General features: G+C 43.7%; 11 protein-coding genes across 11 annotated transcripts; 6 read left to right on the plus strand and 5 right to left on the minus strand.

Annotated features, from left to right (window-relative positions):
- Positions 1–386: 386 nt before the first annotated feature.
- TCP1 (chaperonin-containing T-complex alpha subunit TCP1) lies at positions 387–1,907 on the plus strand (the record flags this gene model as incomplete). Its single annotated transcript, XM_018878574.1, has 1 exon — positions 387–1,907. The coding sequence occupies one exon, from the start codon at positions 387–389 to the stop codon at positions 1,905–1,907; it is 1,521 nt and encodes a 506-aa protein (XP_018735864.1).
- A 782-nt stretch (positions 1,908–2,689) lies between these two features.
- On the plus strand, positions 2,690–4,876 carry UPC2 (Upc2p; the record flags this gene model as incomplete). Its single annotated transcript, XM_018878575.1, has 1 exon — positions 2,690–4,876. One exon carries the CDS (start codon positions 2,690–2,692, stop codon positions 4,874–4,876), a length of 2,187 nt encoding a protein of 728 aa, XP_018735865.1.
- A 305-nt stretch (positions 4,877–5,181) lies between these two features.
- MBF1 (Mbf1p) lies at positions 5,182–5,643 on the minus strand (the record flags this gene model as incomplete). The annotated part of the gene is made up of 1 exon (XM_018878576.1): positions 5,182–5,643. The coding sequence occupies one exon, from the start codon at positions 5,641–5,643 to the stop codon at positions 5,182–5,184; it is 462 nt and encodes a 153-aa protein (XP_018735866.1).
- A 455-nt stretch (positions 5,644–6,098) lies between these two features.
- AWJ20_1680 (Uncharacterized protein C14F5.02) lies at positions 6,099–8,180 on the plus strand (the record flags this gene model as incomplete). The annotated part of the gene is made up of 1 exon (XM_018878578.1): positions 6,099–8,180. The coding sequence occupies one exon, from the start codon at positions 6,099–6,101 to the stop codon at positions 8,178–8,180; it is 2,082 nt and encodes a 693-aa protein (XP_018735867.1).
- A 2,756-nt stretch (positions 8,181–10,936) lies between these two features.
- STL1 (glucose-inactivated glycerol proton symporter STL1) lies at positions 10,937–12,544 on the minus strand (the record flags this gene model as incomplete). Its single annotated transcript, XM_018878579.1, has 1 exon — positions 10,937–12,544. One exon carries the CDS (start codon positions 12,542–12,544, stop codon positions 10,937–10,939), a length of 1,608 nt encoding a protein of 535 aa, XP_018735868.1.
- A 1,798-nt stretch (positions 12,545–14,342) lies between these two features.
- GYP1 (Gyp1p) lies at positions 14,343–15,518 on the minus strand (the record flags this gene model as incomplete). Its single annotated transcript, XM_018878580.1, has 1 exon — positions 14,343–15,518. The coding sequence occupies one exon, from the start codon at positions 15,516–15,518 to the stop codon at positions 14,343–14,345; it is 1,176 nt and encodes a 391-aa protein (XP_018735869.1).
- A 1,846-nt stretch (positions 15,519–17,364) lies between these two features.
- On the plus strand, positions 17,365–18,306 carry MTD1 (methylenetetrahydrofolate dehydrogenase (NAD(+)); the record flags this gene model as incomplete). The annotated part of the gene is made up of 1 exon (XM_018878581.1): positions 17,365–18,306. The coding sequence occupies one exon, from the start codon at positions 17,365–17,367 to the stop codon at positions 18,304–18,306; it is 942 nt and encodes a 313-aa protein (XP_018735870.1).
- Positions 18,307–18,519: 213 nt separating this feature from the next.
- On the minus strand, positions 18,520–19,371 carry RPF2 (Rpf2p; the record flags this gene model as incomplete). The annotated part of the gene is made up of 1 exon (XM_018878582.1): positions 18,520–19,371. The coding sequence occupies one exon, from the start codon at positions 19,369–19,371 to the stop codon at positions 18,520–18,522; it is 852 nt and encodes a 283-aa protein (XP_018735871.1).
- A 643-nt stretch (positions 19,372–20,014) lies between these two features.
- NUP133 (Nup133p) lies at positions 20,015–22,300 on the plus strand (the record flags this gene model as incomplete). Its single annotated transcript, XM_018878583.1, has 1 exon — positions 20,015–22,300. One exon carries the CDS (start codon positions 20,015–20,017, stop codon positions 22,298–22,300), a length of 2,286 nt encoding a protein of 761 aa, XP_018735872.1.
- A 671-nt stretch (positions 22,301–22,971) lies between these two features.
- NUP133 (Nup133p) lies at positions 22,972–24,051 on the plus strand (the record flags this gene model as incomplete). The annotated part of the gene is made up of 1 exon (XM_018878584.1): positions 22,972–24,051. One exon carries the CDS (start codon positions 22,972–22,974, stop codon positions 24,049–24,051), a length of 1,080 nt encoding a protein of 359 aa, XP_018735873.1.
- Positions 24,052–24,191: 140 nt separating this feature from the next.
- DAD2 (Dad2p) lies at positions 24,192–24,491 on the minus strand (the record flags this gene model as incomplete). The annotated part of the gene is made up of 1 exon (XM_018878585.1): positions 24,192–24,491. The coding sequence occupies one exon, from the start codon at positions 24,489–24,491 to the stop codon at positions 24,192–24,194; it is 300 nt and encodes a 99-aa protein (XP_018735874.1).
- Between the last annotated feature and the right edge of the window lie 1,511 nt (positions 24,492–26,002).

Below are 26,002 nucleotides of genomic sequence, written 5' to 3' on the forward strand. Positions count from 1 at the left end.
GTCTTTTGTTTTATTAAGAGGGAATGAATGGTGATATGTGTTTGAAATGAAGTCACTGAACCGGTTCACAAACTGGGTCTCTATCGGTTGTATACACTGTACAGGTTTTCTGGACCCGAGTCACAAAGGGAAGGCTAGTTCTATGATTGAGACCTGTGGTGATTTTAGAAGTGATGAAGTGATACGGAGCAAGCAAGGACCCGTTTTTGATTTCAGAATCGACACGAAGAAGCTCGCGAAGCGAGCACGACCAGGTCCGGGCGGAGCCCGGCCGCCGGAGGCACGTCCCAAGCAGCGATTAGAATACTAACCCCGAGCTAGTTTTGGCATGTCTCGCTATTGCCAATGTTGTGAAGTCGTCGTTGGGACCTGTTGGTCTGGATAAGATGCTGGTTGACGATATTGGAGATGTGACTGTGACCAATGACGGAGCGACTATTCTCAGTTTATTAGATGTTGAGCATCCAGCAGGAAAGATCTTGGTGGAATTGGCACAACAACAAGATAGAGAGGTTGGAGATGGTACGACCAGTGTTGTGATCATTGCGTCGGAATTATTACGTAGAGCCAACGAGCTGGTCAAGAACAAGATCCACCCCACTACTATTATCACTGGTTACAGATTGGCATTGAAAGAGGCTGTTAAGTATATCAACGAAGTGATGAGCTCGTCAGTGGAGTCGCTAGGTAAAGAGACTCTTATCAACATTGCCAAGACCAGTATGTCGAGTAAGATCATTGGTGCCGACAACGAGTTTTTCTCGAAGCTGGTAGTTGACGCCATTCTTGCCGTCAAGACCACCAACACCAGAGGTGACACTAAATACCCCGTCAAGGCTGTCAACATCCTCAAGTCACACGGTAAATCAGCCACAGAATCGCTTCTTATTAAAGGATACGCTCTCAACTGTACAGTTGCCAGCCAGGCCATGAAAACATATATCCCCAATGCCAAGATCGCGGTGCTGGATATGAACCTACAGAAGGCCAAAATGGCCTTGGGAGTGAATGTTACTATTGACGACCCAGAACAGTTAGAGGCGATTAGAAAGCGTGAATACGGCATTATTGTAGAACAAATCAACAAAATCATTGCTGCTGGTGCTAATGTGGTTCTCACCACCAAGGGCATTGACGATATGTGTCTTAAGTTATTTGTTGAAGCCGGTGTTATGGCAGTTAGACGATGCAAGAAGGAGGATTTGCGAAGAATTGCCCGTGCTACCGGAGCCACTCTTGTATCGACTCTTTCTAATTTGGATGGCGAAGAGGTTTTCGAGAGTTCTTACTTGGGTAGTGCAGAAGAGGTTGTTCAACAACGTATTTCTGATGATGAATGTATTCTTATCAAGGGTACCAAGGTACACTCGTCGAGTTCAATCATTCTCCGTGGATCCAACGAGTACCAATTAGACGAGATGGAGCGTTCTGTACACGATTCACTTTCAGTTGTCAAGCGTACACTCGAGTCTGGATATGTTGTTCCTGGAGGAGGTGCTGTAGAGACAGCTCTTAATATCTACCTTGAGAGCTTTGCGACATCTCTTGGATCTAGAGAGCAACTTGCCATTGCCGAGTTTGCCAATTCGTTACTGATCATTCCCAAGACCTTGGCAGTCAATGCTGCCAAAGATTCTTCGGACCTGGTAGCCAAGCTACGTTCATACCACGCCGCTGCTCAAAGTGCACTACCTACTGATGTCAAACGCCGAAAATACAAAAACAACGGACTCGACCTGCTCAATGGTAAGATTATCGATGAGATCCAAGCTGGTATCCTCGAGCCCACCATGAGCAAAATCAAGTCGCTCAAGTCGGCAGTCGAGGCCTGTATTGCCATTCTCAGAATCGACACCATGATCAAGGTAGACCCTGAACAAAAGGAACAAGACCACCACGATCACTAGACTAGAAAATATATGCGATAACTGTACTTTTTTTTTGTACTTTTCATGTTATTTAAATTCTAAATATTCTCTACCACTTTTGTAGTGGATGGATGACTTGGGCTCAGCTCCAGTCCAAAAACCGACCAAAAACCGCTAAAGCAGAGCATCTAATCCCGACACCCGACTCGAGCGAAGCGAGAGGAGAACCGGGATCTGGGGCTCCGCCCCCAGCCACCGGAGGCACCGATCCCCACAGACGGACCGAAGATGAAATATGCAGGGCCCCATCGTATCTGTCGTAACTGCAAGTTTATATACGGGCGAGAAGAGGTGTGAGGTCAGGGTTGGAGATGCAGGAAATTAGCATGTGAGAACGGATCGTATCTTTTCGTCCCAACTGTGGAGTGGAGTTCAGAGTAGAGACCGTTTCAGAGCCATAGCGAGCTAACGAACTAATTCGGAGCTGGAGAGTATTTTTTGTTCAACACAAATAAATCCTACCAGGATCTGTGACAAGAGTTTCAGTTGGATCAGTTGAGATTGAGTTCGCGTAGTATTTCGCTCCAGCATCATCAAATCTTCAGTGGCTCATTGATTGACTGAGTGACTGAGTGACTGACGACTAGCCAGTAAGAAGCTAATAAGTCTGGAATTATAATCCTCATACATAATTGATTGGCACAGAAGTTATTTACACGAATCACAGATCGCGATTAGGGACATGCCATTTGCTGGCTTGTCGTGTTTGGTCGTAATTGACAAAGTACTTGTTGCCCCGGAACCCCGGAACATCACCAGACATGTCAGGTCCCAAAGCTAGCAAGAAAATCAAGATTGAGACCACCACTGCGTCGTCAGATGAAGACGACAGTGGTAAGCGGAAACTGGATCACAATCGCCTGTCAGTTCCTGCTGCTACTGCTGCAGACTCAACGTCCACTAGCAACAGCTCGAGGAGATTGTCTGGTAATAATAACAGTGTGATCTCACCTGGCGGGTTTTCAGATTCTGATGGTGGTGGAGCTAACTCGGTAATTGGACGACGAAAAAGAGACAGCGGCAGTGATCTAGGAATTGAGAATCCAACAAGTGTTGGTGCTGATGCTGAAGCAGATACTGAGGCCGGTGCCAAAGCTGATGCTAGAGATGATTCTAGAGAAGAGGTTAGACGAGCAGGGTTTTCGGCAGTCAATGGTGCTACAAGTGCTAGCGCCAGTTCGGCAGGACCAAGTTTCACTGGAAATGCCACTGCAGATACTCCTTCGTCAGGTAGACCCGTGAAAAGAAGACCACATAGCAAATCAAGAAGAGGATGTAGCAATTGCAAAAAAAGAAGAGTCAAGTGTGATGAGACGCACCCGAGATGTAAAAACTGCGATCACTTAGGTCTTGAATGTTCATTCACCACAGATCAAGTAGCCAAAGTGTCGTATTCCAACGGACCGCTTAATATGGTAGACCTGAAACTGTTTTACAACTATACAACAGTTGTATGGAAAACAATAACGTCAGCGGGAATATCAAACGAAGAAGTGTGGGGTGAAGACGTTCCAGCACTAGCATTTGAATATCCATTCTTGATGAGGTGTCTACTAACATTCTCAGCAACCCATTTATCACGAACTCATAAAGGCATGTATGACGATGCAGTCACTGTACATAGAGGAGAGGCCCTACGATTATTAAGGGAAGAAGTTCAACAGGTGACGCCCCAGAATGTCGACCCTTTAGTGGCAGCGTCTGTTCTGCTTATATTAGACGCCCTGGCCAATGCCGCATTACCAGACGAAATGTCTCCCAGCAGTCTACCTCCATCTGCTTGGTTACATCATGTTCGTGGAGCAGCCACTATTTTATTGGCAGTAGGACCACTTCCACCAGAAAGTCGATTTTTCCGGCTCGTGAATGTGGATTTAAGCGACCTAGCAGATACGAAAGGCGGGCTGGCGGGTATTTCCCAGCTGATTGCCAATAGTGGACTTGGTGGATTAGGTGGTTTGGCTGGTTTGGGACTTGGTGGGCTGAGAGGTTTGGAAGCCAGTCTGTTAGAAGAAGGAATAAATGTTGTCAGTGCCGCTGGTAGCATGGGTAACATGAACAACATCAATAACATCAACGGGATCAATGCACTGGCTGGGTTGAATGGTCTGAATTTGAGTAACTTGGGTGATCTGGCTGGACTTGGCAATCTTGTTGGAAGCAATTCTCCATTTGGTGGAAGTGCTGCTGCTGCTTCTGCTACTGCTGGAGAGACTCCAGTCACTGGCAGTCTGAACTCAGAGAGTGGTAATAGCAATAGCACGAGTCCTGCTCTGAGTGCACTTTCTGGAGGAACAAGTGTTACATCACCCAATGCCGCCGCAACTCAGCTTCTGCTCCAGCAAGGAGGTCTTCCGGTGGTAGCTGGTGCATTGTCTGGAATGTCTGGTTTGGCATGTTTTGACGACGACCTGAAAGATCTGTACCCTGTTCACACAAGCTCACCGTACTTTCAAACACTGGTGTATATCGATAAACTGTTCCATCAGCGATATAAGTCTGATTTCATTCTACGAGTATTCTCGTTCCCAGCACTGCTAGATCGCAATCTGCTCGAGCTGCTGGGTAAAGGTGACGACGGCGCCAAACGCATCATCCGTGTGTACTACAAACTAGTGAGATCGTTCACGTCCGAGATGAAGGAAAAGGTATGGTTTCTAGAAGGTGTATCTAAGGTGCTACCTATCGACCTCGACTCTGACTTTGGCGGACTGGGATTCATCACCTCGGCACTTCCAGTGTCAGTCACTCTCGAAACCATGCTGCGACCGTTCGAGGAGACCGATGTCGGCACTATAGTGAGCGGTCAGCGTTCTTCAAACACACCCACACCGTCATCGCTCCTTCCACCGCCACCAGCCAACTACGACAAATCACCTGGCGACCACAGTCAGCAGTCGCCACCATCGGACTCCAACAACAGGGATAACGACGAGCTCATGAGCTGACTGGCCATTATTTATTCTAAACTCGAAAACTGTATATTAGCTTCTGTTAACAGGGGAGCGGGGGGCATGCCTCCGGCGGCTGGGGCTTCGCCCCAGACCCCACTGCTCCTCTCGCTCCGCTCGAGTCGTTCCTTCGGGGGTCCCCAATACCCAACTCTGCGAAGCGGAGTTGCTACGGGTCCGGGCGGAGCCCGGCCGCCGGAGGCACCCAGAGCCACGTTTGTGTGATAAACTATGCGCCGTTAACTACATAAAACAATCAAAGAAAAGGGGTCGTGAAAGGAATGGATATGCCGGGAGTTGGTTTATTTCTTCTTGGGACCGCCGAGAGGAGCACCGATGTCCTTGCCTCTCAGCTTGACACCGACCACTCTCTCGATCTTGGCCAAAAGTTGTTGGTTGGGAACGGCTCTACCGGCCTCGTAGTCGTTGATGACGGTGGGCTTTTCGTTGACACGGGTGGCAAGATCCTTTTGTGTTAAGTTCTTGTCTTGACGAGCCTTCTGTAAAGCACGGCCGACGTCCATACTGATCTTGGCAGGGGGAGCCACCTCGTTCTCACGGTCAATCTTGGTCAGACGTTGACCTTCGCTCGAGGCCGTCTTGTTACCAGTGGTGTACTTCTTCTCAACAGAAAGAACGGCTCCAGATCTCTTGGCAGCATTGATTTCAGCTTGTGATCTCGCAACTGTGGCTCTGGGGCCACCACCTCCGACTCGGGCCTTTGATCCCACAACGGTGACGTCGTCCCATCCCATGTTACTCATTTTGTCGTTATTTTGTGTTGTAAAGTTCTTGGAGAATGTAAAATTGAAAAAAGTCCAGATGTTAAAATGGACTTATAAATAATATTTTTTGGGTTTGATTCCAATGATGTTTGTTAAGGTTTGAAGCAATAAGAAGGAGAGAACATTGCAGAACAGCTCCGAAGACCTTAAATTTCAAGATTCTGCTCGCTGCTCACGTGAGTTGTATCTGTGGAAATTGGCTATTTTTGGGATATATACCCTAAACCGTATGTATAGTAGAGGCAGGTATGAGTTATAGTGAGTAGTGATTTATAGTGAGAGAGTGAGGGTGAGACTGAGATTCTGCTGCTGGAGATACAGGCGTGGTTACAGGTAGCAGGAGTAGATCATTCATATCAGCAGGGTTGTTGTAGAAGTTGTAATAGGACGCGAACTGCCAATTGCGTGATTGGGATATTATTGGCGTGTCCGATATGACTACTAATGACGAGTCTTCTGTAAAGACGGCGAATCAGAGTCAGACTAAGGCTGTATCGTATGTTCTGAAAGTCTACGTGCCAGGTCAGGCCGAGACCGCCAATGTCGATACTGTCACTGCTAGAGAGTCAAGTGGTAAAGAGCCAAGTGACACAGAGACGGTTGGTACAAAACTGGATGCCAGTAATGAGAATGGTAAAACAATTGAAGAGGACGGAGACCCTGAAAATAGAATTGCAAACAAAGTTGAAAACAAAGTTGCAACTAAAATTGAAGATAAAATTGAAGATAAAGAAAATGATAAATTAGAGCTGTCAAACAGAGTGACACGGAGTCAGGTATTTTATGACGAGGAGATTGTTGCATATTTCGAATTGACTGGAGAAGATGTAGAGGTGCTTGTGGATACAATTACGATACAAGTTGAAGTAAAGGTAGTTGGACTAGCACCATCTAGCCAAAATCAAACCCGAAACTTAAATCATACTCCTAATTCGCCATATCCACAGCCTCGAGACAGAGTTCATGCCATCTTCTCTCGAACTATCACAAAAGAACATCTCGTCAGTTCGACTGCTAATGCTGCTATTTGGTCACTACACATACCTGTAAATCATCCTAGATCTCGATTACTACAACCTAAATTGGTTATTGACTCGGTAGCCAAGTTAGCGGCTGGTCATGATCTTGCTTTTGATACCAGCAAACCGACCAGTGAACAAATGCATGGCAGTGACACTGAGGTTTCTTCAGTTAGAAACGTAGCAATGAAATCAAAGCAATTTGAGGACTTGTTACCCATTGGCAAAGCCAACTTATTCGAAGCTCTATCTTTTGGAGAGCCACATTCTACAGATGTAGTAGCCAGCTCTGCTGCCGCTGGAATGGTCACAACCTCGACGACCTCAACAATAGTCCAAAAGCCTCTACCACTGACTGATACTGTAGTGACTCCTCCTGTTGTCAATAAGGTAGGAAGTCGCAGAACCTCGCCTATTTCTTCTCCACATCTTGATACTGACAATGACGTCCAGTTAGCTTCATCTGAACTCGTAATTCCTGTATATCCAGCATTGAACTTACGATTGAGATGTGCTATATTATCGGGTGGAGGAGATAGCGAAAATCTTATTGCAAGTATTGAAATTACTTGTGGAGAAACTGCCAAAGTCGATGTGCTGATAACTTCTGTTGGCCTGGAGCTGAACGATGGCACTGTATACCGACTGGGTCCAATTCAGCTGCCTCAATGGCTCCGACCTGGTGAAAATCTCGTTCTCAGTTATAGCATAGAGGGAATATACGGCACCAGTGGTGGAAGAGCCACTCCTGTTACTATAAATATCGACTGCTTCCCGTCTATCAACGGTATTGGAAAGGAATCCAACTCTTTAGAACCCCAGCCATCATCTCCCCATGTCAAGACTAAATGGGACACGACTGTTAATTTTGAAAATGCCAATAACTCATTAGTACCCACGGCGGTACAATCACCACTAATAAACAATACAAATTCGCATGACACTGTCCCCATTCGACGAGCAGGACGGCCACTTAATCGGACCTCGAGCAACCTGTCACTAAACAGTTCAAACGCTGCTGCTCGAACCACCCGTCCATTGCTAACGAATCTCACCTTATCTTTTACTGGTCCAAGTGCTGTCAAAGTTGGCGAGACATTCGAATGGAAAGTATTTGCCGTCAATCGTGCTCCGGTCACAAGGAATCTGACATTATTCTTTCAATCTCGCGAAACACCTGTTTCCAGTGACAGGATGGCTACCATTTCTACACCAACATCAGCAACCTCTAAAAATATTCAAGCATTTCCTGTTATAGACCGCTCTGTTCTCAAACGTATGGTCGGCTCACGTACTGTTCAGGACAAGGGAATTGTTTGTTTGGTGAACGATGTACGAATTGGCCCTCTGCTGCCTCAAGCCTGCTTCGAGGCTACTATCACCATCTTGGCTTTGTCCCCCGGAATTCATACCCTTGGTGACAGCACTCTCGTTGACCTCAGCAATGGACAAGGTTATGATTGCGGACCGCTGCTAGAAGTCGTCGTCAGCAAATAGTCTACAAGGATGTTTTGCCCTCCGGCGACCGGGTCTCGGCCGGGACCTGGTTGTGCTCGCTTCGCGAGCTTACTAGAGGAGACAGAGTGATACCACTTCATATATTCTCATTAATTACACAAATAAATAGCATTACCTCACTGACCGTTCCCTCCTAATTCAGACGAAGTTCATTGCTGTTAAGCATGACCTCTACTGTCTCGTCAAATGTACTTTGAGAAAGCAAGAATGACCATAATGTTGCATCACCAAAACTGGATTGAAATGCCTTCCAAGGTGCCTCCAGCGACTCGTTCCAAATTTTGGCAATAACCTCAATACCCCTGTGAAACTCGTCGGGGATCTTTGTAAGGTTACCCTCGTGGTGCGCATTTGATAAGAAGTCGATTCCCTTGAAAAGAATATGCGTTCTTCTACAAATCTTCATGTCATTCCGGAATCTCTGTATGCTCTGCCAGATATCATCTCGAATGTTTTGAAACACTAAACCATCAGGCTCTGAGTGTGTAAGTGCAGACAATATCCACAAACAGGTTAGTCCTTGGAACAAATGTACTGCCAAGAATTGTGACGATCCAATAAATACTATGCTTGTCCGTCTGGTATTTTTTGGATACCACACCTCGGTCACATTTTGGAGATATTTAACAACCCGTTGGCCATGTTCAGACAATCTGACCAGGTACTTATTCCGTGTCAGCTCATCTGACTCTTGTGTTGGATCGAGTCTCATAAGCATATGCGTTCGAAGTTTAATAAGAGAAATCAACGAAAACATTTGTCCGTAGGGCAAAATGGTCCCTTCAAGCCTGTCCAGATCGTCAACAAATTTAATCATTTCTTCCTCGAGTGCATCTTGTTCTTCATAAGCGGGGCTACCCTCAGCAGCTTTGGCGATAATTTCCTGCACTTTTCTGGTGTATTGGATGGTCTTCAATCTTCTTCGAAGAGGAAAGTCATTGAGATCTTCATCCAAATGGAAGTTAAGGATCCTATCTGTCCAAATAAATGCCTTATTGGCATATACCGATAGCGTAGACTCCAAATATGCTAGAAATACCAGGGTACCATTGTATGATTGGGAATATTTGAAATCTTCACTTGGAGACGGAGTTGGCAATTGATCAAACATTCTAGCTGCTTTTTCGAAATACTCCCATCCCAGTTTACTCTGATCAAGAGTAGCATGGTAGACAGACCTCATTATCAACGACTGACAAAGTTTAAGGCATATGGTATTGCATTGGTTGAATGCTCGCTCATGTATATCAACAAGCTCGCGAGCCAACTGTTCTCGTGTGCCCCTGAAATTACTAGCTGCTCCAACCTTAGCACCTCTTCTTACGATGACACTTGCACATACCATGTAAAGAAGAGAGATTGACGCCATATCTATCGTCCAACCTATCTTTTGCTTTGAACTTGACTGCGGAGAAGGAGGAGTAAGAGGGTGGTCCATGGGAACTTGTCCTCGAGGGTCTCTAGAGTCTGTAAGAGTAGCAGTATCGTTCTTTGCGTCAACACCATTCCAAGATGATGGGCCACCCAACTCTACTATTGTTATCATAAGTTGGTCGAAATCTAGAAAATATGACACTTCAGTATTTCTTGAGTACTTCATGACACATGATGTCAGGAATTTCAGAGGAAGCTTGGTATTGACATTAAGAACTGCTGATGGTTCATCGTTGTGTTTGACAGCATATCCTTCACGCTCAACTTTTGGTCTCTTTGCTTCTGGTACATCAACTGGTGATGATGCAGTTGAAGAAGTAGAATCAACACTGGAAATTGAAAAACCTGATGGGGTCGCTGACGATAGTGAGTTCAATCTCTTTAAACTATCAGTATCCTTTCCAAAAGAACATAAATGGCCAATGTTCCTCATTTTGCAGTTGGAACATGGCCCACCTTCACTTTGTAAGAAATCGCATTTTCTCTTTAGCTTTCTACAAGATTCACATGATGTTAACCTTGATGACACCTTCATTCTGGAAATTTGTTCGTGAAAACTATTGACTTATAAAGTTCCCAGCTTTGTCAAAACTGTTAAGCTCTTTATTCAGTATTCTCAAATTCCGGTATATTTCAAAACCAAGTAAAGGCCACACTAACTAGTAACTCGTTGAGTTTGAGACAGGGCTGCTTACCTATATCTCGGGATGAAGTTGATCCCAATCTCAACTCCCGTGCCCACTTACTCCACTTTTCGGCATACCGTATCACGTGATGGCGCTATTGGCAGACGTAATATAACTCGCCAAGACCACCTTTGACAAGCTACTGAGGGGGGTCGGAGTATGATGGGAATTCAATATCAGTAGCTACCAGATTATGCTTGTTGTAGAGAATATTTTGGGCTGGTTGGTTTCTCTCACCAGAGAAAAAAAGGAGAGATTTCATATTTAACAGCTTATCTTAACAGCTTTACTAGTGTCTCTGAAATGTATAAGGAGCGATGACCAGAGTTTAGTATTTATTTTTTGCTTTGGCATCCAAATATAAATTATAGTATAATGTATACTAAGCTTTATTTTGAGCTTAGGTATAAAATGATATCTACTCTCAGAATCTCAATCCAGTGTAACTGATTACAACTGATTGCATGTTATCTTGCATTAGATATGCAATGCCAATCCTGTCAAGGATCATCATCCAAGTCATTTATTACATCAACCATTATATATAAGAACTACAAAACATATGAACGGGAATTAAAAAATATTCCATTGTACAACCAAAAGAGACGAACTCTCTTATTCAGCCATGTAAACATCACCAGACTCATTGATAAGAACGGTTTGCTTTTGTTTGGAAAATCTGACAGGGTGTGGATCCTTAAAGATCTCTTCAATCTCTTCCAAAGTACGACCTCTAGTCTCAACAAAAGTGAAGTAAATGGTAATAATACCTACAACATCCCAAACAATGTAAAAAATGTAGAAACGGTAACCTACATTTTGAATTGCTACAGGTGGGACGTAGGTGTTGATGAACCCAGCACAGTTGGTCAACAAGTTGTAAATGGCCAAACCACGAGTACGCCATTCGGTAGAGAGAATTTCACTAGAATACAAAGCTTGTAAAGGTGTCCATCCAAATGAGAACGTGACTAAAAAGACGTACAAGAATGCAATACCAGTACCACCAACAGCAGGACGGCCCTCTTGCAATGCAGAACAGGCAGTAATAACAATCAGAGAAAGGGTCATACCTGTACTTGCGAGTATAAATAGTTTTCTTCTACCCATACTGTCAACAGCAAAGCGAGATCCAGTAATGGCACATACAAACATAATGGGTGTTTGAATAGCGTTAAGCAAGAGTTGGATTCTAACATTAGTGATACCAGCAGTCTTGACCATAATAGGGAAATAGTAAGATGTAGGAGGTAAATCAAGCTGACTAAACCAGGCAACGGCCCATAGAAGGAACAATCTATATCTTCCTGACTTTGTAAACAAAAAGTCTCTAATATCGAACCATCGCTTTCCTGTATCTTCAGCATCGATAGCAGCTCTAATCTCGGCCATTTGGAAGGTCACGATAGGGCTTTCTCTATTACCATCAGCATGATACTTGGCTAAGATTTCCAATGCCTTCTCGTCCTGACCCTTGGACATATACCATCTGGGGGTATCAGGACACCAGTAAATGAAACAGAGAATGATAACAGAAGGAACACATTGGAAAGCTAAGGGGAATCTCCATGTGACGGGACTGTCTCCAATATAATAGAGACCGAATTCCAACCAAGTTGTCAGAATAGTACCTACAAAGAAACATGATTGATAGAGACCGACAAGGATACCTCTGTATGCAGGATGAGCAAGTTCAATACAATAAGCAGGACCAGTACTTTGAACAAAACCAACACCGAATCCTAAAAGAAATCTTCCACCAATCAACATTGATGTATTTTGAGCAGCAGCCTGGAGAATAATACCGATGACAGCTACAAAAGATCCAACGGCAATAGGAACTTTTCTTCCCCAAGCATCGGCCATTGGTCCAGGAGGAAGAGAACCAATCATATTTCCAATTACATAAATAGACGCAATTAGACCCTGAGTACTACCACCATGGGAATTGAAGAAATCGTTAAAATTTGGCATAGCAAGAACACCACCAAAAGTATTGGCATCAAAACCATTGGTGGCAGAACAGAGATATCCAACCGCCAAAATCAGATATAACTTAATCATACCCTTGCTCCATGGTTGAGGCTTATCCTTACGGAGAGCCTCTTCCATAGCAGCAGAGAAAACTTGTGCTTCTTGAACATTTCCTTTAATATTCTCATCAATGCTGACATCGTCAACATATTCGACATCATGTGTCGAAGTTACTTTAGTGTCGACCATGGTTCTGATTTTACCGGCTGACCAAAAACAGAGCTACGATTGTAAGATAAAATATATTACAAATAACAGCTGTCTTGGATGATTATATATTATTTTTTTACTATAGGCTATATTATTATCAGATAAAACCGCTTTAAACTCCGATATCCAGTAAAAAAGAGCAGTGGTTGGTGTGATTCCGGAGATTTGCGCCGATGTTACAAGGCGACTGCCTAAATTCCGTCCGATTTGCCGCATAAAAACTACTTTAAACCAGATACAAAGGTATATCCCCCACAGACCGACTAATTAAAACATAAATCACCGCAGAGTCACGACAAGTGTCTCACAATTAGAGCTCAAATCGTATCAGTTGAATCAACTGCCCCCACCCCGGCAACCTTATTTGGGAATAGTGGGGAGGTTCCCCTGAATTCATGCATGGTTTTTCCAGCGATGACCCTGAGTCAAGCAAGATGAAGCACGATGGAATGGTGACTTTGGCTCGAGTGGGGGGAAGTTACCGAGCAGCTTGCTGTGCGATGGCATCTCTAATACACATGCCAACCCGACAAAGCCCGACGCCCAAAATAAATTACCTAGCATTGAAGCTGCAGCTGTATCGGAGAGTGTCTCTCCGTCGAAACGACATTTTTCAGGATTGTCGACTCCTTAATCAGGATTAAAGCTGTTTCAAATGAGGGTGTGAACGTTTGCAGACATTTCTATCAAAAGCCGCCTTAAGCTAAATTCTTATCAAGGATAGAAAACTGAATATAGTTTTGGTTGTATTATCACGAGGCTTGCATTCAAATTACGGTAGGTTTTCCTGGATCTACTTATTCTGCTTGACAAGCTTTTTCAGACGCCGTTAACCGGTCTGATTTCGAAATAGTGTCAACAAGTGGGGAAAGAGGGGACGATATAAGACCCTAACAAGCATAGCGTGGGCATGCGGGGTAGTGATCAGCTGGAGGGGGTATGCGGGGTTGATTTCGAGCGTGGGGGATTCAGAAACGAACCGGTAGTCACGTGAATTAGAGTACACCGATAGGTGGGCATGTTGATTAGAGTGAGTATCTAATACCCCCATCCACAGAGGAACGGACTAGTCATGGCGTCGTCGGCTGTTAGGCTTTATGAGAATGTGCCGAAACTTTCAGGATCAAGTGTTAGTAGGGTTTAGAAATTGGTTTAGTAGCTTATACTAACGAAACGCCGTAGCCAATATCGCCAGATTCTCTGACCGAGATTTGCCAAACCGCGTGTACCAAGGTAGTCGGTGAAGAAACCTATAATTCAGAGGAGGTCAGAGCTTGGAATGAAAAGATTATTGTAAGTGAAAGATTTTTATAGTCAATTTCAATGGGTCTGTGTCTTGTCAGATGATAGTGTCACTAACAATTCAAGGGCGAGATCCTGACTGAACTGAACAACCAGTCCAAATCGTACAAATACATTGTGTCGGTGTCTCTGGTAAATGAGTCAACTGTAGGTGCTATTCAGACAAGTGTTGGAGCCTCGTGGAATCCAGAGAAGGATGGTCTGTGGAAATACAAGTGGGTCTCCTCTCAAGGTGTACAAGCTGTGATAACCGTCGCATGGATCATTATATAAATGCATTTCTCACTATTGACTATCTACATAGAGAGTTCAGGTCACTCTTTCCGTGGCCAGTCTCACTAGAATCAAATTCTCCATGTCTCATATCGCCTCTCCGTCATACCTAGCAACTGGCTCATGTCTCCTGTCAATCTAATCTGTATAATGGGGTTACATAGTTACATAAATGCCATGATATACTAGCGGCCATGGCAGATCACCTTAGATGTGCCGACGCGTTCTTAAATAATGATTGCCACATGAATGCTTCACTCAGCAGCAGCTCGATGTTTTTCTCGTCCCAGTCTTTAGTCGGTAGAGCCTGTAGGAACATCATGACTTCTTGGAAATCCATTCGCAAAATAGCTGGGCTCCACTTGACCAAGAATGCTGCACAGACATAGACATGGAACTTGGAAAACCCATCTGAGCCTTCGGCCAGATAGGTATCCCACATTCGAATAGTATTCTTAACACTCACCTCGCGCATGAGCAAACAATTCATCCATCTGAAACTGAACTGCATGAACTCTACGTTTTCTTCTTGCAAGTGTTTAAAGAGCTGTGCATCTATTCTTTGCGTGAGATCACGGAGCTCTGCTACTTGTCGCTGGATTCCTGGTTGTGCATGAATATAATTATCTTGAATACCGTCTAGAAGCTTCGTTAAGCACCAGAAGCTGTCTGCTTCTACCACATCAAGGACACTTTTTGGCAGGGTACCTGGATCACACGTTTCTGGGTCTCCGTCTATGTATGCAGATAAAAAAGTTTGGAAAAACGGAGTCACCAGATCATTGATGCCTTGGACATATCCCGAAGCAGGATGCCGAATAGCCCATAGATATAAAATGCGTTCTAAGGCTCTCTGAGTCGATTCGAACCCGTACAGTTTGATATGTGGATTGGTTCTTGGAACGTCAATAGAAATTTGATGCCACATAACCTGATCAAGACCACTAGAAAATGCTTGTGAAACACCATCCAGATATTCTTTGCGCTTTCTAGCCAACGTAGACACCCGTCGTTCGGCATTGGTAGGTAGATAACCGAGGAGAAGTTGCCATGACATGGGACGTAATTCTTCGGGTATCCCTGACCAAGCCAGTCGTTTTAAATCATTTAGGTCTACATTTGTAGCTTGTAGTATTTTTTTGAATCGTGCTATGCGTGAGTATCTTGAATTGATCTCTTCTAATTCAGCGTTTGATTTTGTCTCGTCATCCAAATGATCTGTTGATGATATTGGAGATGAAGTCGATTTTCGAGATGGTCTTGCGCTGTTGGGTCGAATAGAATATAATGAGTTGGCGGGGTCCTTGATAATGCCATCAAACTGTGATTTCAAGGTGTTAGACGATCCATTAGCACCATTACCTGGTCCCGTAGTCATATTATAGAGATCTCTGCTCGAGCTTGTCGATGACGGACGTGACGGGACATTTTCTATCGACTTTTCTACTTTTCTCTGTAGAACTAAGTTGTGGTCAACATTTGCATCCCAATCGTCGTCCAGGTCAAGATATGATTTGTCTTTACTCTTAGTACCCAAACTGAGGCTTGTTGTCGAGTCTTTTGGCGATGTTATTGATCTAGTCTTGTTAGTCTACTTCGCCGTCCACTTCATACTACCCAAATAAAATCTGTTAGGGCCACCCTACTTACAATTGGTCCATACGCAGAGCGTCAGCATGCGAGTATGCTGCTCCTATAACCTTTGGGTCGGATTCATGCTTCTCTGTTGTGCTGTACATGTTAGATAATGTTCCATTCTGTATGGCAGCTCCCATAGCCTCATTCAAGAAAAAAAAAACCTACCTATCTTTGTAAGAAGCCAGTCGTTTAAAAAAAGTGGATGATGGTGTTCCTCGTCCGGTTTCATCAAAAACATATTCTGTTCGGTCAAGCTGGACCATTTCAGGTCTTGATTGAGCTCCGTTTCGCGACATGACTGGCTTCAAATCATAAAGCTCCTATCTTTCAAGCCAGGCCAGCACTAGAAGCTGTAGTCGTGACGGCTCACAATTAGAACAAAACTGTTGACACGTTTAGTGCAATTTATAGAGATCACAACGTCCAAGCTTGATAGACCTAATACACCAGCCAAATGAGACAGATTTTTGATTTACTGATCTACCCCTGACAGGCTGTAAAATATAGAGAAAACTGATTCCACACAAACAATAGCAATATAGAAATACTCTCTGATAGTTCCAATATCAAAATACTCTTTGTTGTAATTGCGTCGAACGAAAAGAATGGATAAGTCTCACCTGATCAAGCGCACCTGTACTCTGCCGTCTGACCTGACCGTCAAACTGTGGGGTTAGTATTGCTTTGTGCTGTTCTCGAGGAAATTCTGACTGTTCCGTTAAACACTCTTATAAAAGAATCTTAAAAACCTACCGTGCTTAAAAGTACAACGCTGGCCCTCTCTTTGCAAAAGACAAATTAAATACCAAGGTAAACACCTCGCTAATTATTGCTCACGCTAAATTATACGGTGGACGTTCTGCACAGATACTGATATGTTTACCCGTGCCGCCAACTCAACAGATAGAGGTGTGACCCAGCGGCGTTTACGAGCATATAAGCATGTGTCATTCGTCTCGGTGTTATAGTGAGCGAGTTGAATTGAAAATCGTGCTATATAAATCAAAAAAGTTTTGTGTGATTTCTGTTCAGGAAATCGTATCAAGGGTTCGAAAACTCAATTATCTTTTACACCTGTTTTAATTGTGACAGTATAGTTGAAGTGGAGTTCAGTTCAAGTCCCAGATGTAAGACCGTGATTAGCGAGGCTGTAGTCAGATGCAAATGTTTATGCAGGGTCGGTCAACTTAAAAAATTGTGCTGGGATCTGCGTAGTTGATATCAGGAAGGTTTCAGTTGGTTATCGAACATCGCTCGAAGTGCTCGAAATTTATTTGGAACGGCCAAGGCGAATTACAATTAAACAGTCATGAGTTCTACCGCCAGTAAACCAGCTAATCCCACTTCTTGCAGTAAGTGAATGCAGCAGAAATAATTAATCCTTGGAGTCATAAAAGATCCAGTGAAAGAACCCACATTAGAGACTGGGGCAGAGTCCCAGTCCCCAGAACCATTGGATCTTTTTCCAGTTTTTTTTATTCCCAGTTGTTTTCTTTAAAGAATTTTCCATCTTTATTGAATTTAGGAAATGTGATTCGAGGGAAATATGATTCGCGAGATATGATGTGAGAAACGTGTGATGCTGTATGAACACCGGAGCTAACGAGGTACCAGAGACGGTTCTGGCTAGCACAGTAGCCAAGCCATTCATCGAGGAATTGCGTCAGGGTCTTGAGAAACTCGATCGAAAGCCCAAGCTGGTTGGATTTTTGGCCAATTCAGATCCTGCTGCTGTCAAGTATGCTGATTGGACGAAGAAGACTTCTGAGGAAATTGGTTTCGAGTACGAACTAAGAACTCTGGATAAGGAAGATTTGGAAGAAGGCATTCTCCAAGCCAATGAAGATGACTTGGTTGACGGTATTATGGTATACTTCCCTGTTTTTGGCAACCGTCAAGATCAGTATCTGCAACAAGTGCTCTCTCCACAGAAGGATGTTGAAGGCTTGAGTCATATCTACATCTCCAACATGTATCACAACATTCGATTCCTTGATAAGGAAAAGACCCAGAAGAGTATTCTGCCATGTACCCCATTAGCAATTGTCAAGATTCTCGAGCATTTGGCTGTATACAACTCGGTTCTACCATATGGTAACCGTTTATATGGCAAGACAGTGACTGTCATTAACCGTAGTGAGATTGTCGGTCGTCCTTTGGCAGCTCTTTTGGCTAACGACGGTGCCACTGTGTACTCAGTAGATGTTACAGGAGTTCAGAAATTCACTAGAGGTGAAGGAATCAAGCAAATTAAACACCACGTAGCTGATGTTGACACCGATTGGAAAGAAGCAGCTGCTCAGTCCGATGTTATCATTACAGGTGTTCCAAGCCCTGATTATAAGTTCCCTGTCGAGCTCACCAAATACGGAGTTGTATGTATCAACTTTTCTAGTGAGAAGAACTTTGGACCAGAGGTGAAAGAGCACGCTGCTCTCTACGTGCCCTCTATCGGCAAGGTCACCATTGCCATGCTTTTGCGAAATTTGCTTCGTCTGATAGATAACAAGAAGCAGCGTTCTCTATAGCCGACCAAATAGACTTTATATGTGAGTTTTCGACTTTTCTTCACCGCTTAACACATCCAATACACCAATTACTGCTCTTAACCCACCAAACCTCACACATAAGATGCTCGCGAAGCGAGCACAACCAGGTCTGGGCGGAGCCCAGCCGCCGGAGGCACTGGCAATGGATAGATAAATGAGATAAATTAAATTACATTATGCACAGGAAATACTTTAGTTGACTCTCTGCTTTTTGCTGGGAACCTCTTGGATGATCTCGTCCAAAATAGCATCGTGCTCGCCATCATCACTGAAATCCGACTCTTCTTTGTCTTGGTCATACTTCTTCTTGAGACCCTTCATCTTTCTGGTTTGCAATTTGCCAAGTTCCTGCTTGCCAACGTGGATACGGCCGACCTTATCACCGAGGATATCAGTTTCGATATTCTTCTTAGTCTTAGCCTCGAGCTGCTTGGGCTTCTTGAGAGCCTCCTTCTCCATCTCAGGGTCGGCAGTTTGGACACGGCCGATGCGGAAATCAAAACGAGGCCCAACTTCATCGAGCTCGATTCGAGGCATTTTTGGACCGGACGAACTCTTGTATGACTTTACGAGATAAACTCTGAAATAGACGGCAGGCAGAGGCTTGTTCTCCTCTAGTTCGGCTGCAGAAATCGAAATGACGTGTTGTAAACCAGCCACGTCAAGAGACTCGAGAACCTGACCTCTGAAAAAGTCAAGGAACAACGACTTGATATGCTTGTAAGTGGGATGAGTGTCGAATAAGGGACCGTTGAACGCCATCATGGGCTTCATACCCACGCTGAAGGTTTGCTTGCGGAAATCCTTAAGAAACTTGAAAGACTCCAAACGAAGCTCAATCATATCGTAGATTTGGTGGTTGAAAGTTCTGGCAAATGTCAGGTTGTTGGGTCTCTTTTTATTACTAGTACCTAGCACCAATAACGACGCATCGTTCTTGTTAGACAAAAACTCCAGCGAAGCAGCATCTTCAAAGGGTCTGATATCATTTTTCTTTTGGAATCTCTTGGCATCTGGCTTCTTAAGAGCACTCAAATCGACCATGGCATCATGGAGCACTTGGTTGCAGTTGGCACCAGGAATAAATAACGCTTGCTTGACATTCTCAATGAGTTTGGGCTCTTTTTTCTCCAAAGCTCTTTTGGCACGAGCGTTTTTAGGTTTTCTACTCAGTTAGTCTCATTTCTGGCTTCCTGTCACATCTCTACGATTATTTTGTTTTACTTACACTGTCCTCAACATCTTTGTAGTGTATAATATGTGATGCTCAGAATGTATGATCCAGATTTTTTTTGGCAGATAATATATTTTTCAAAAGATAACGAGCCGCATATACAGATAAGATATTTGACCACCTGCATGCGACCGAGTTCCAGGTGTTCTGGAATATCTCGAACAGCGAGATCGAAACTGTGATCTATGTAGTTGTTTTATCATCGAACTGGGCCGTAAATTTTGACTGCGATTCAGAAAATGTTTGGACATTGGGGGTATACAAATAAGACTGACAGCCAATCTTTTGGAGGGTTAGCAGTCGGAACAGCAAGTTAAGTGCGGCTCGTGCGGCGTATGATTGTGTTGAAGAGTTGAAAGTTTATGGCACCGATGCAAGTGTAAACACAGAAACAAAACACGGACTTGGACTAGAGTTACTGGGACTTGGTTGTGGATTTTTGCCTGTTACTCAATGGATACACCGTCTATTAGAGAGATCCGTCAGTCGTCATTTAGGAGCCAGGCTGGACGCCCTAATGGCCGACGGATTTTGAGTGGCTCCAAGTCTGCGACACCAGAAGTTATTCAGGAATCGGCTTCTACGAGACCAGTACCTGACCTTTCATTGGATTCAAATTCTTCTAATACAACTACCTATAATAATGGTCCAGTAGAATCCCGTATTAACACGAATTCTAGTAGTTCGAGTAAATATGGATCGTTAGGAACCAGTGAACCAGCGGCCGGAGAGTCTTCTCAAAGAAGAAAATCTAGCTTTAGATCCGTTTCAATTGGCTCAACAAGACAAGCTAGCCTTCGCAAATCATCGTTTTCTGAAGCTGATACCAACCATGGAAGGCTTTTCGAGCCACCTAAAGGAGGAGCTCTTGATTTGACCAAGAACACCAGGTATTGTGTATCAAAGCTACCTGCAACACCGGCTGTTCTAAGCGGTTCGATCAACTTAGATGCTTCTGACTATGATAGTGACGATGTTTATGGTGGAATTGCAGACCAGGGTACTAATTTCGCTCTTGTTTCGAGTCCTTCGAGCGCGTTTGTGTGGTCATATACCTCGCCTGAACACGTTCCTGCCACTATTTCGTTTCCATATGATAGCCCAGATACCTTGACTGTGCTTGTATCACCAGCTCCAGGTACAGAAGAACCTGGCTTGGTCAGTATTGTGGCGAGTAGTGGATTGCTGACATACTGGGAGTCAGTCGACGGTGCCATTGCAAATGGACTTCTTAAGAGAAGAAAGAGTGTTAACCATGAGGTGAAACTTTATGCTGGTGAGGTCATTGACAATATCCGAGCCATCGAACCTGCTGGTGTCATTGTTACTACCACTTCTGGTAGGTTTGTGCTTATCACCCTGCGGGACTTATATGGAAAACAACTGGTGAGCAGCGTTTCTATGAGAGGTGGTGGCCCTGGTTTACTCTCATCTCTTAAGAGCGCTATTTTGCCATCAAGTTCTCGTCGAGGCATAGTGTCAGTTAAACCTGGATCCATTACTGGTCGTACAGAGAGACAGGTTATGTTTATCAATCAAACAGGAGACTTGTCTATTTGGGAATGCTCTCGTGGTGGTCGAAGTCGCGTGCTTTTCGAAGGTCGACTCCACGAGCTGATGCTGAACCACATTTCACCATTATACAATGAAGCACATCGTACATTTAAAGTACATGATGTCGAGCTTTATGAACAAGAACGCTGTATCTTTGTTCTCAGTTCGTTTGAATATAGTGACAAAGAGACATATTATGTTCTGTTCACCATTCTGATAGAAGGCAACGCGGACTCGACTAATGATGTTAAGCTACTTTCGGCCCATAGAGTGCAGATGTTCACAGGAAAGTCTTCTCAGCCACCTAAACTCATATTTCCCAAGCCATACAAAACTCTGTTTATCGTATTCTCAGAAGCTATTGTACTGTTAGATTCGATGAACGTTAATGTCAGTGAGGCACGCGGATCCGTGAATAGCGCTACAGCTGCAGTTGCATTGGCAAATGGTGTCCTTCGTAGATGGGAAGATGTCATCACCTTTAAATCAGGGGTCGAAATCGTCGGCGCCGATGCCGAAGATTTGATCGTTGAGAACGCAAAGACGATTAGAAACTGTGGTATTATTGCATTAATAAGGAACGTGGGAACAGTGCGAGTGGAAAGGTTCCCAGATGAAGACAGTGGTCAACGTAGTGGCAATTTATTGAAACGACAAGAAGCATTAGAACCGGAGCTTGCAAAGTCTCGAATTGAACAGGCGGTATTCTACGGATCAGAGGATGGAGCTAATCCATTGACCTTCAACAATAGACCAGAAATTCAGCTTGATAACAACATTCTTGAAGATTCGTTTTTGCAGGTTTCAAAAGAGATTCTCGAAACAAGATCTATTTATATGCCACCAATTCTTCCATCATTGTCAGAACATTTGGCACTACGGGTTCTATACTTATCACGACTGGCTAGTTACTTACATACGAATTTTGTCCGAGCATTAACGACAAAAGCTAGATTCCAACTTCTGTGGGATCTGGAAAAGGCAACTGCCGCCAAAGCATTATGGGGATACATTGATTCAAAGCTACAGGATGACAAGTATGCTGATGACAGTCTTCTATTTAGAGTTATTTCTAAAAACACACGTTCTCCATCGAACGGTGATAAATTACGTGATTGGTTTATAACACAGGTAAGATACAAACAAACAAGGTCGTTGGATGTTCACAAGTGCTTCGGCACCTAGACTGTCGAAATACCAAATCAAAACGAGCAAAAAACTAACGTTTACAGGCTTCATCTATTGGAAATGTTCTTGTTGAAGCATCGAAGCTTTGTGCTAAGCTACCCAACAAAGCAGTCATTGCCGAGGGAAACAGTCTCTTGTTGCTGGCTATCCATGATGCTGCACTTGCCACCAGGGAACAGTATGCTCAGCACACACTTTATCTGTTCTCAGAGGACTTTTCGAACTTGGAACCTTGGACATCGACGCCTGCTATTTTGAGTGCTTTAGAAAGTCAGTATAAGTTAACTGCAGCTTTGATCGAGTCCGAAGGTGTCAAGTCCAAAGGCAGTGAATTAGAGCAACAACTGGTTGCTCTCACTGAAACTCTATGTGCTGTGTATACTGAGCGGATAGATTGGATCTATAATATTGAAGCCAGTAAACACGGTCATGCTCAAAGTCAGTCGCAGAGCCAAGGTAGTGAGGTATCAGCTAGATATACAGAGCAAAGGAGCTCTTGGATCCGATTACTTGTCAAACTCGGATATACAGGAGATGCCCTAAGAATTTCTGAACAGTTCCAGATATATCGTTCTCTAGTGGAAATTTTAGTTGACAATTGGAATACTGCCGTTAGTGCAGGTGACTCTGACAATGCTACTCGTTTCTACGCTAAAATTCAAAGTTACATGGAGATGTTTGGCTATGATTTTGCAAGTGTACTCTATCAATATTTTGTGGAGACTAAGCAGTTGAAGAGTTTGTTGACAGAATTCCCCAATTATCACGTATACTTGGATAAGTTTTTCAGTACTGGACGACATGGACGAATTTCGTGGATTCGAGACATTGAGGATGGAGATTATACCAAGGCTAGCAAAACGCTTGCAGATGTGGCCCTGCACAGTGAAGATTTGAATTCTAATAGCAAACTTGAGCTGAGCATTGCCAAATTGAGTAGTTTAGCAGGCAACCCGAGTAGACAGGACGATGATGCGAATGATCTATTGACATCTATCGAAGCACGAGTCGAGGTTCTGAGCATTCAAGAGTCTGTTCTAGAACAAGTAGAAGGATATGCTAACGCTGAAACCGGTCTACGATATCAGATTCATTCGAATGATCTGATTAGCGGTATCAAGGACTCACCAGCTCATGCGGAAATTGTCAAGCGCGGCCTTTCTCGAGTAGCACAAAAGAAACAACTCACAGCAGAGGAACTTATCGACGTGTTAACTCTTATGGACACAACTACAAAAGATTCTAGACTGAATTTTTTCCGAGCTTTACAAGTTCTTAATGTCCCTAAAGCAGTGACTCGTAATAGGACACTGACTGAGAAGCTCATCTGGAGACGGTTGTTATTACGGGATGATTGGCAGCAAATTGTTGATACCAAGTTACAGTCAGACTCCAAAGTCAAGGCTATTTCCGAGAAAACTATTTTATATCAGACTTTGAAGGAATGTGCCATAGCTTCTGAGCAGTCGACTGGTAGCGATGTGAGAGACAAGTTTTTATCAGACTTGTCAACTGAGATTGTCTTGAACCCAGCTTTATTAGTGGACTCCGCTCTTGATACAAGTAAGCTGAGCGAACGATTTCCTAAACTCGACAGCCTTAAGTTGAACCAAATTGAGTCTGAACTTGACGCTGATACTGCTGCACTACAAAATTTGGTCAAAAATTTCACGCTAGGATTTTGGACCCAAGGTATCTACTCCACAGTCCAAGCATCTAGATCAACCGACAGAATGAATGTTGATTAGCTGTCTTTTAATGGCAGTCCAATAACTTTTGCAAATCTTTGCAGCCCTACTTTTGTAATTGTAAGATATTTAATTCCCATTTTGTGTTTCATTATCATGTGCTAATTGGTTGACTCTCAGATCAAGATTTTTGTGCATTATCAAGGCTGGTCAAGCCTGATCCGTACCAGCGTTTCAGGAAGAGGAGGATCAACTTCCGAGTCATAGTCCTTTTCAGCGTATTTCTGCAATGAGGATGAAGCCAATTTCAAAGCATGTAAAATATTTGCCCAATTAGACATGAGCTCTGCCACGGATTCTGTGCCAGCTGTCAGCGTGTTGAACTTTTTAGCCAGTTCTTCAAGCTCTGTGACCAGAGCTTTGCTAGTGTTTTGAAGTTGTTGGAGGTATACAACCTCTTTTTTCTTCTCAGACAACCGTGCTGACAGACTCGAAGACATCACAAAAGATAAACAGCGAGGTTTAAGAAGATAATGTCGCGTAAATTTACTTTTCGTGAAGTGGCTCCGGTTTCGTGTGCATCTGCGCATGATAGCATGTTGCCGTAGCAACGGTAGCCGTGCATACACCCAAAACTTATAAGTATCAACAAAAATCAAACATCCCACATCTTCTTCCACGAACATTAGAATTATTGTAAAACTAGACGACACTAAGGCGACAAAAGTCGCAACGATTTATCATGGCTCGGTTAAATACCCCCACAGAATCAAGTCAGAGCATTGACACTCGTAAGTATTTTGTTGCAAGAAGTTTTCATGTCTCGCACAGCACCATCAAGGATGTCTTAAAACAATCTGTCATCGCTCGAGATACTAACTACGGATTCGAGTTCGTAAAAGATTTGCTACCCAAAATCGTGCAATTGCTAAGGCACACTCTGCTCTACAAGAAAGAGTAAATCAGCTGGAAAATCACATACAGGAACTAACAGAGGAAAACTATTTATTACGGCAAGAGAATATTCGCCTTGTTAAGGAACGAAAAGATAACCTCATACAACAACATGAGAACGTACGACAGCTGTTACAGGAAAAATGGCAAGAAATAAACACTATCATTTCATCTGGTTTTAACATCCCTCAGGAGCAAGATTTGGTTATGTGGAGTGGGAATCGAACACACAAAGAAGATGATAATCAAGTGCAGGAAAGCGATGCTTTCTCCAGGAGGATCACATTCCGTAAGAAATCTGACATGGTTAATCAAAATGACTATTGTATACCAGAGGAGACCGAAGATGAGCTGAAAAGTGACACTGTTGAGATATATTTGGACCAACCACAGAAGTTGCTCAGTTCTTCTGAGGAGCCCGAAGCAGAAGTTGTTGAGATTCAACCAGAGGAACCTGACATGCCAACAAATGAAGAAGTCACAATTGTTTCAGTAAATGATGAGAATGTTGATCCTGCTACGAATGTCCCTGAAATGTCAGCTGAGGCTAAACCGAAAAGGTCGTACAATAGAACTAAGAAAGCTGCAACAAGTACCCGTACGAAAAGCAAGAAATCACCTGAAATTCCAACATTAACATCAGCTCAAGGCGAACAAAAATCCCCTATTTTACAACAAGACTCTGTTAACACGCAACAGCAAGACTCACCATCGTTTCAAGATCCAAACGCAGATAACGACGCCGGCAGACCCGCCAAAAGCAAACAACAAGAGCTCAATACAGAGACGCAGCTTGAAAAGAAAGAGTCTCCAAAACGACTGGAGTCTAAATCCCGTAAAAGCACAAGGACTCCTCTAGCAGATCTTCAATCGAATAGGACTTTGGTGAAGAAACAGCAAGAAATAATAAAAGAAAATTCCCCAATTCGACGCCGTTCTCGAGGTGCGACACAAGTCAACTATGCGCTACCCTCACTTCGTACAAAGATGAGACGAGAAAATGAGAAATTTGCACCGGCTGTAGACCAAGAAAATGAGGTTCCTATTTCTATCGTCA

The sequence above is a fragment of the Sugiyamaella lignohabitans genome, chromosome A (genome assembly GCF_001640025.1).
Source record: "Sugiyamaella lignohabitans strain CBS 10342 chromosome A, complete sequence".
Taxonomy (NCBI): domain Eukaryota; kingdom Fungi; phylum Ascomycota; class Dipodascomycetes; order Dipodascales; family Trichomonascaceae; genus Sugiyamaella; species Sugiyamaella lignohabitans.